The 10,175-nt window shown below is 40.0% G+C and overlaps 1 protein-coding gene across 8 annotated transcripts in view; it reads right to left on the reverse strand.

Annotated features, from left to right (window-relative positions):
* Positions 1–9,824, reverse strand: part of abcc5 (ATP-binding cassette, sub-family C (CFTR/MRP), member 5) — a 124,327-nt gene extending 114,503 nt beyond the window's left edge. For 5 of the 8 annotated variants that reach the window (XM_063045646.1, XM_063045643.1, XM_063045639.1 and 2 more), the window contains exons 1-2: positions 9,744–9,824; positions 4,274–4,438 (exon numbers count right to left, since the gene is read on the reverse strand). In XM_063045646.1, the coding sequence (XP_062901716.1) occupies positions 4,274–4,438; positions 9,744–9,746 (168 nt within the window). In that variant the 5' untranslated portion in view covers positions 9,747–9,824. Of the gene's footprint in view, positions 1–4,273; positions 4,439–5,147; positions 5,458–9,485 lie in introns of all 8 variants that reach the window. The other 3 variants (XM_063045641.1, XM_063045642.1, XM_063045640.1) reach the window with 3 other exon arrangements.
* Positions 9,825–10,175: the final 351 nt, after the last annotated feature.

Genomic DNA, 10,175 nt, shown 5'->3' on the forward strand with positions numbered 1-10,175 from the left:
AAGAACCAAACCAGTATTTTTGAAAATCAGAAACACACAATATCCTAATTAAAGACAAGATTCCAAGGGAGATCAGAAACAAATAAAATAAGTTATGATCACTCACCAATGCCATTGCCTCAGTCTTAATCAGAATCAAAAATACTACTAGTATTAAATGAGGCAGATAGGAGAACATCAGAAGCAGGATTAAATAAGTGGTGTATGAAGTTTCCTTTTATCCAATTAATGACAGAAAAAGGGGGAAGTACAGGAAGAATATATTGGAGTATCAAGATGGAACACTGGAGTTATTCAATGGGAGGAGAGGATCACATTGAAGCCTACTGAATATTGAAGCGCCTAGATATATGTGGGGAGGATACTTTCATTAGAGAGAGAATCTAGGACCAGAGGGCACAGCCTCAGAATAGAAGAGTGTCCCTTTAAAACAGAGATGAGGAGGAATTTCTTCAGCCAGAGGGTGGTGAAATTGTTGAATTAATTGCCAAAGACAGCGATATTTAAAACTGAGGTTGATAGGTTCTTGATTAGTAACAGCATCAAAGACTACAGGAAGAAGGTAGGAGAAAGGGGTTGAAGAGAAAAATTTATCAGCCACAATTGAAAAGAGGAACGGACTCGAGGAGCCAACTGGCCCAATTCTGCTCCCAGGTTTTATGGTCTTTATTTATGATGTAATAGCCTGGCAACTGCCTGACAAGCATCTGGAACAAATGCTCTACCTTTGGCACAAATTGTGAGGTACAGGGACTTTTTAAAAGAGTCAATTTGATTGGCACTGCTTTGCCTTTGTTACTCTCCCAGTTTTTCTTATATATTGATGTACAGGTCCAATACAACAAAATGGCATGCAGGACCATTTCAGGGGACAAATAAAAGTCATTAGTGCCACAATGCCATTGATCCAGAACCACTTACAGATCAGAACACACAAAGACAGTAAATTTCATGCAAAAGTGGGAAAGCTGTTGCAGAGGATTCTTAGAGACAGGATCTACAAATTTTTGCAAAAGCATAGTCTGATTAGGGATAGTCAGCATAGCTTTGTGAGGGGAAGGTCATGCTTCATGAGCCTGACTGAATTCTCTGAAGTTACAAAATAAATTGATGGTAGAGCAGTGGATGTGCTATATATGGATTTTAGTAAGGCATTTGACAAGGTTCTCCATGGTAGGCTCAATCAGAAAGTCAGGAGGCATGGGAGCCAGGGAAACTTGACTGAGTGGATTCAAAAATGGCTTGCCCACAGAAAGCAAAAGGTGATAGTAGATGGAACGGATTCTGCCTGGAGATTGGTGATCAATGATGTTCCTCAGCGATCTGTTTGGGACTCCTGCTCTTTGTCATTTTTAATAAATGACTTTTGGACAAGGAAGAAGGATGGATTAGAAAGTTTGCAGACAACATGAAGATTGGTGGTGTTGTGGATAGTGTAGGTTGTCTTAAGTTACAACAAGACATTGATGGGATGCAGAGCTGGGCCAAGAAGTGGCAGATGGAGTTCAATCTTAAAGTGTGAAGTGATAGAACTTCGGAAGATTGATTTTGAAGGCAGAATTCAAGATTAAGGCTTGTATCACTCTGAACTGCTCCTTTCCATGCACTTATCCAAATGCCTTTTGATTGTTGTTATTAGGAACACAACATAAGGTGTATGGAGGAAAGTATAAAGGGGATGTCAGAAGTAGAGTATCAGAGCTAGTTTTTTTTAAAAATGGGGCAAGAAATAGGTGCATGGAATGTGCTGCTACAGGTGGTGATAGAGGCAGATACACGAGAGGAATTTAAGAGGCTTAGGTATGCACACGGATGAGAAAATGAAGGGCTCTATGGGGAGGGATTTGTGTTAGATTGATCTTAGACTAGGTTAAACATTGGCCCAACATCATGGGTCAAAAGGGCTGCACAATTCGATGTTCTGATTCCCATTACAAGCCTCCAACACAATCTGGAGTAATACTTCAAAGTCACAAAGCTGTATTGTATGTACCATGTTTAGAAAAAGATGGGCACCCAGGCCTTATCCACCCGAGCTAAAAAGATAAATTGAGCCCTATGGAATTTTTCCCAAAGAACAGGAGATGTCCATAAAATGATGAATACATTTCCATTTCCAGGTAACCCACAATCTTTGTGCAAAATCTTCTCCTGTTTCACTGCTCCCCTCCCCACCTGTTTGCACCTGCCTAATGCATTACACCCTGGTTCTCCTATCTACTCTTGCAACATGGTCCATCTGCCCATCATCCCTCACTTAACTTGTTCCACTTATGACCTTCCTTACAACAAGAGTCCTGCATAAGTGGAAACACAAGAAGCTACTTATCACCTTACAGCTTCTGTCTCCACCTCCACCCAGCTCCATCTGGTCCCTTCTTTCACTTCATCTGTCTCTACCTACCACCCACCAGCCATTTTCTCCCAACTATGCCCCTCCCAGCTCCATCCACCCAATTTCTCACTCTTCACCTGATTCCACCTATCACCTGCCATTCCCTACCTTACACTCCATCACACCTCTTATACTGCTATCTTCCTCCTACACACTATTCCTGATTCAGGGTCGCTACGCAAATCACTGACTCTCCCTTTGCCTCCACAGATGCTGCTTGACCTGCTGAGTTTCTCCAGCAATGTGTTTTTTGCTCTAAATTGCAGCTAGTATAATTGCCTGTGTCTTCCAAAAATGTTTATCGTTTGAGACGTATCAGTAGGCAAGTGAAGTGACAAATGAAGATGTCAGCCTTGACTTAACAACAACAATCATATCTCAGGATATGAGTACATACCCTAAATGACCATCATGTAAAAAACTCCAAAGTCATTGCTTTTCTTTGTATTCATGTGACACACTGGAGAACAAACTTATAAGGCTTTTTAAAAATTCTATCAATGGCCATCTTTTTGGATACTATACTAGCAGATGTGATAGAAGAATTAAATTTCCAAAAGTATATTTTTTGTTAAATCAATATATGCATTCAAGTATAAACTGAAGAATGTTATTTAGCACAGCACATTCTCAAAAAACAATGTTATTCTCAACACAGGATATTTTAGCAGGTACTGCATTAAATAGCATGAATAACAACATTGGTTAAAGGACAGAAGTATTTTTAGACTGATCTCTGCTTTGTCCCAGAGATCAGTGGAGAATCACAGCTCCTATTTGTCGGTGTTGGGCTCAGCTGGTAGCTGATAATACAACTGTACATAACTATGGTGTATATTTTTGAATTATCCCATGACCAGATAAGTAAATACAATATCCTAATTAGTAGACTGGGCAAACAGAGACTACAGGAAAAAACAAATGCAAATTCATACATTGTAAGATGATTAAAATATAGCATTGAATGTTAATATGAACAGCCAATGTGTAAGAGCTCAGTGACGCAGATTCTTAAAAGGGCATTGATGATGTGAGAGATACACAATAATTAAGTTTCTACAAAATAGTGGACAGAATATCAAATCCACAGTAGGTCATAATAATATCTGAAAAGATATTACAAGATGATACAAAAATATTTCTCAGATTATAACAATAATGATAGCCTTTTTAGTGAAGGGGAAATGGGGGTGATGGAAAAATAAATGATACAGATCATAACAGAAGATGTTAAATCTGGTGTAAGAATACAAAATGAAGAAAATTTCAAGAGAAATAAGGATAAACTATATCAGCATGTTGACTACATTGCAAGAACATGGTTAAATATTTTATCCTCCTGAAAAAAAAGGGTTGTTCAAGCTGTAAATGCTGCAATAAAAAAAATAACAGATACAGAATTAATCCATTCAAAAGTAAACCATGCATGAAAAGAATGTAGTTCAAACATACAGGGAAAGTGGTAACATACATATTCCAATGCCAAATAAAGATGTGATGGGCTAAACTGTCGAAATTGAATGACTTTATAAAAATAAATGTTTAACTTCACTTTTGCACAGAGAATTGAAGCAACTTTAATTAATTAAAACATAAAAACCATTAAAATTTCAATTTGTTATCATAAACCGGAGAGAACAAGGAACTTTATACCACAGGACATGGCTTAGTTCCATTTAAGAGCGAGCACACAAAAGAAAAATTAAGAATCATGCCAGCAGAAGTATGAATTGCAGCATAATTACTTGCACGAACCTGTTGGCTAATTTTTGTGGTACATTCACTATGTAGCAAGATACTCCAGTTCGTCCAGGAAAAAAAACAAATATAAACCACAGTATTTAAACCTCTTCATTAGATAAAACATGCAAGTCTAACCTGTATTTTGCCTCGCTCATTATGGTTCTCCAACTGCAGGGATTTTCTATTCACTGTTTTACATCCAGGCTTGGAAATTACATACTCTATTCTGGCATCAACATCCTTCATGTTTGCATCTTTAGGAAACCAGACCAAGGCACGTTGATATGTTTTCTGCACTTTCTAAAAAAAAATTCAAAAAACACAAATAAAACAGGCCACAGTCAAAGCTTGTCAAAAACAGTCAACAGATTACACTACGCTTGAAAATAAGAATCTAAAATGCCTTAAAAAACTCAACAGTACAAGTAGCTTACACTGACATCAATCAACATTTTAGGCGGAACATTTTGCTTCCAAGTACAAGCACCTAGAAGTCTAAGAATTTCTTACATAAAATCCAGGTGACAAAAAAAAATTGGCATTCACTCCTACTCCAACAAACTGAACAACCAATACAGCTTTACCATTGATTCAATGCAGCTTTAAGCAAAAAAACCAACTTGCAATTTAAAATTTCAATTGCACTGTCAAGTTCTACCACTAAGCTGCACCCGATTGATTGGAAGCTGTGGTTTATATTTTGATGGTGTGTTTTTCGGCTGATTGAGCAATCTGGCTTTCTCTGAGGGAGTTCAGTGAATTTTGGAGTAATGTGTGTGGCCTGGAAGCTTGGAGCAAGTCATGATCGATTCCATTACTTCTCTTCGACTTGAGGAGTCAAGCAAGGTTGAAGCCAAAGAGGACAAGAGCACAGGACGGGCAGGTATTTGGTACCGTCTGCCTGCATTTGACCAGACTTCCTCTTCCTTTCACTAGCTGCTGTCGGAGGAAAGTGCAGGAAACTTGAATTCTACATTGTAAGGATTGATCAGCGAGGCTGTGGACTCACTCTGAGGGACCTTTAGGTTCATGTTGCATGTGTTTCTGGATTCTAGTTACTTTTTCTTTGCTGTTTTTGAGCTGCTTCATCAAGGCGATCAATGTGGACTGGGGCGCTTTGGCAAAAAATGGCTCTGCGGCCTGCAGTGGTTTGGCGGCATAGTGCTGAACTGAACTGAATAGTACTGCACTCTTGGTTTGATATTCCAAATGTCGTTTGCTCGCTTTTTGCTGTTTGCACAATTTGTTCTTTTTTTGCATGTTGGGAGTTTGATGGTTTCTTAAAGAGGTTCCATGATATATCTTTGTTTCATGGCTGCCTGTGGGAGGATGAATCTCAGAGTTAATTCTGTACACAAGCTTTGATAGTAAATATATTTTGACTCTTTGAAGTTTTAAGAATGACATAAATTGCTATATTATACTTAGACCATTACCAATACTTGTTCTATACATCAGTATCAGAATCAGGTTTAATACCACTGGCATATGTCATGAAATATGTTATACACATTACAAAATTAAATAATTAGTATAACAACTAGAGCAAAAAAAGTTAAAAAAATATTGAGAGATATTGTAACACACACAAAATGCTGGAGGAACTCAGCAGGCCAGGCGGCATCTAGGGAAAAGAGTACAGTTGACACATTTAGAGAAAAGAGTACAGTTGACGTTTTGGACTGAGACCCTTCTCCAGTCCCACTGAAAGGTCTTGGCCTGAAACATCGCCTGTATTTTTTTCCATAGATGCTGCTTGGCCTGCTGAGTTCCTTCAGCATTTTGTGTGTGTTGCTTGGATTTCCAGCATCTGCTGATTTTCTCGTTTGTGAGATCATGTACTTGGGTTCATTGACCATTCAAAACTCTGATGGCTGTGGGGAAGCTGTTCCTAAAACATTGTGTGCCTGTACCTCCTCCTTGATAGTAGCAACAGGAAGAGGGCATAACGTGGGTGATGGGAGCCCTTAATGATGGATGCCACCTTTTCTGAGGCATCACCTTCTGAAGATGTCCTCGATGCTGGGGAGGTTAGTGCCCATGATGGAGCTGGCTGAGTTTACAACTTTTTAAAGCTTATTCCAATTCTGTGCAGTGGCCCCTTCATACCAGATGGTGATGTGACCAGTTAAAGTGCTCTCCTCGGTACATCTGCCGAAATTTGCAAGAGTCTTTGCTAACAAACAAATTCTTAAACTTCTAATGAAATATAGTTGTTGTGCCTTATTTGTTATTGCATCAATATATTGGGCCCAGTATAGATCTTCAAAGATATTGCCATCTAGAAAGTTAGAATCTGCTCATCCTTTCCACTGCTGACCCCTCAATGAGGATGGGTGTGCGTTCTCTTGACGTCCACCTCCTGAATTTCTTCGTCTTACTCACTTAGAGTACAAGGTTGTTTTGATACCACTCAACCAGCTGATCTATCTGACTCTTGTATCCTTCCTCGTCACCACCTGAAATTCTGCCAACAGTAGATGTGTCATCAGAAAATTCATAGATGCTGTTTCAGCTGTGCCTAGCCACACAGTCGCAGGTGTAGAAAGAGTAGAGCAGTGAACTAAGCACGCATCCTTGACGTGCACTAGTGATTGTCGAAGAGGAGATGTTATTTCCAATCTGCACTGACTGTGGTATCCCAATTATGAAGTCCAGGATCCAGTTTCTAGAGGGAGTTACAAACGCCCAGATTTTGAAGCTTGTTGATTAGTACTGAGGGCATGATTGTGTTGAACCTACTCAGTCTGTGACTTTAAATCCAGTACTATATCCTATGGATGCAGCCTTCACTAAAGCAGAACTGGAGACATACACATCACATAAAAAAATCAAAAATTAGATAATGCTATTTACATATATGCTGCTCCTGATTTACATTATATTTCAGGGAATTGGAGATAACTAAAAATCTCAATATGTTGCAAAGAAAAGTTACCAAACCTACTTCACAGAGGGTATCGAGAAGCACCTCTGTTCCATTAAACATTAACAATGCTTCCAATTTGTCCAAAACAAAATTATAAAGTAACAATAGAAAGTGCTGGAAATTATCAGAGGGTCAGGCAGCAATTGGGAGAAATAGTTAATATGTCAGGCTAAAGACCTCTCACGAGAACCAGTAGTTATAAACCAGACATATTTTAACTGGCAGACACAAGGAATACTGAAATCTGGAGCAACAAGCTATCTACTGTGGGAAATTCAACAGGTCAAACATCATCTGTAGGGAGAAACGAACTGTTAACACTCAACGTTTAAACCTTGCAATAGTACCGAGAATGGAGGAGAAAGATAGCCAGCATAAAGAGGAGAGGGGAGTGATGACTCAGGGTCAGTAGGAGATTGTGGACGAGAAGGGTTGAAGGATGATAAGCAGATGGAGACAGGGTCACTTGAAATTTAATAATTTACTACCCATACAAGGTACTATGTCTCTCATTTATGTTGGGGCTCACCCTGACAGTGGAGAAGGCCAAGGACAGAAAGGTAGGATGAGAATGGAAAGGGAAGTTAAAATAGTATGCAACCAGGAGGTCAGGATTGCTTTTTAAGACAGAGGGCAGGTGCTCTGAAAAATTGGTTGCTTAGTCTGTGGTTGATCTCACTAATGTGGAGGAGGTCACCTCAGGAGCACAGAAAACAGCAGATGAAACTGAAGGAGGTGCACATGAATCTCTGCTTGGAAGGACTGTTTAGATCGCTGAATGATGGTGAGGGAGGTGACATAGAGATGTGCAGCAGCTCTCACAGTTGTAGGGGAGAGTGCCAAAGGTCGGTAAGGACAGGGAGGGATGAGCAGACTTGGGAACCACTGAAGAAATGGTCTCTGCAAATGGTAGAAAGGGATGAGAGGGGAAGATGTAGCCAGTGGTGCAATCTTGTTGCAGCATGATGTGCAAGGTATGGAGGCTCATCGGGTGAAAGGCAAGAAAAAGAGGAACTCTATCTCATTCTGAGAAGAAGGTGGGGTGAGAGGAAGTCAGAGGGAGGTCTCCACTAATCACAGTAGAAGGGAAGCCTCACCATTAGCAGATATGTGGAAGCTAGGAAAAGAGGATGCAGTCCCACAAGATACAGGGTGGAAAGAGATGTAGTTTAGGTAGCTAAACTGCGGAGAATGGCAAGGGCTAAAAGACCATTGGGAATATATATGATTGAATGGGGGCCAAGAAAGACTGAATGATGTAAGTTGTGATGACTCAAGCTGAAAAGTGGCAAAGTACACTGGTCACAGCTGATCGCTCTGGAGGAGATATAAACAGGAGACAGACAAGAATAAAATAAACAATTCCAGAACTGTGAGGTACAAAACATTGTGATTACTGGAAATACAAGAGAGTTATGCATTAGTGGAGGAAGAAAACCCAAGCTAATTTTACAGGATATTTCATTAGAATTGACTCTTTCTCACACAAATTGGAAAGGCCAGTTAATTGAAATGTTTGAATTTTAAGGGTTTTATCATTCTTCGCCAGAAGACAAAAAGTTTTAAACTCACATTGGACTTTATTCCAACAGCAAAGGAGATTAAAGTCACTCTTGCGGTCCAAGTCAATCAATTGCAGGCAAATTACAGGTGGTCTACAAATCAATTTGCCTGATCAAGATAGCAATGAAGGAAATAATATTTGCATTTGATTTCTCCAAGGTTCAGAAAACATTATTGAATATTCACACATTAGATTTCAACTATGCATTCAACAATTACACAAAACTAATGTTTCTGAGCTGTATTAGAACTGATGATAGACCACCAACCTGATTTGCTAACTTTTTCTCCTCTTCTCAGATGCTGCATGACCTTCTGAATATTTGCAACATTCTACTTCATTTAAAATTTCCAGCACCACCATTTTTGTAGGTCACATTTCGAAAATTGTTTTATTATCATAGATACAACGGAGAAACATAGATACAGCAACCTACGACGATCACACGATCAACCACCATTTTGTTATTTACAGATTTTTACCACTACCATCCCCACCCTCTTCTATATATTAAAAGGCATACTCCAGACAAATTAGATGCAATTAACAAGTTTTCCCTATGTTCGCTGAACAGACACGAATACCATATGTGTCATTGAGTTTGTCTTGGTCTCCATCTCTAAGACATTCCAGTAGTTATAACCCCCATCCCATCACCTTGCTGCAACTTAAGATGTTCTATTTTTAACTTTTCCAAGTTGACAATCGAAAGTGCTGTTTTACTCTCTCTGCAGATGCTGCATGACGTATGTTCCCACCATCTGCCGCTTTTATATCGGATTTCCAAAATCTGCAGCCTTTCATTTTGCAAATTCAACGATATAATGTTAATGGACAGAAAGAGCTCGCATTACCAGCAGCGTCCGATTTAGCCCGGCTGTCTTTCGAGGTCAATGCGCCCTTCTCCCGCAGTTTCAGGTCACTCCGATTTCACTCGCCACATAACTTGAATCTCCAGGTCCCTTATTTGCATTTGGGTTTAAGACCACATATTTTCAGACAGTAACTTCCTGAAATCGTAGTGAGGTTCTTTAACCTAATGTTAGATCCTTTCGGGCGTTTCTGACTCAGCGGTTAAATGGCTCCGAATCATTAAAAAATAGTTCCTTTACCATTAATATTACTGGGAAAATAGACGCTTCAATTCCGCTCCCCGGTTCTTTCCTCACAATGACGTCTCTCCCTTGTACGAAATTCCGCAGCGGGCGGGGGAGGAGAATAAAGCGACCCTACCCTGCCTGTGCGTCAATCCGACCGCAGTTCGCCCCCTGCATGTCGGAAATTGTAGTGCTCCAGGAAATGTCGACCGAGCGAAACCGGCTTCAAAAAACTTCATAACCCGATAGCCATTGCGCCTCGAGAAGGAGTTCGCCTTTTCCCCCTCCCCAGTCACAAGCACGAGGCAGATTAGGTGGCGGCGCGCGACTGCAGTGAACGACCACAACTGCACAGAAACGTGCCGAGAGAAGATAAAATAGGCAACAACCAAGCAACTCAACCCACACTTTCTTCAATAGCAAAATACTGCGTTTTCTCGGGAATCT

Source organism: Mobula hypostoma, chromosome 4 (genome assembly GCF_963921235.1).
Source record: "Mobula hypostoma chromosome 4, sMobHyp1.1, whole genome shotgun sequence".
NCBI lineage: Eukaryota > Metazoa > Chordata > Chondrichthyes > Myliobatiformes > Myliobatidae > Mobula > Mobula hypostoma.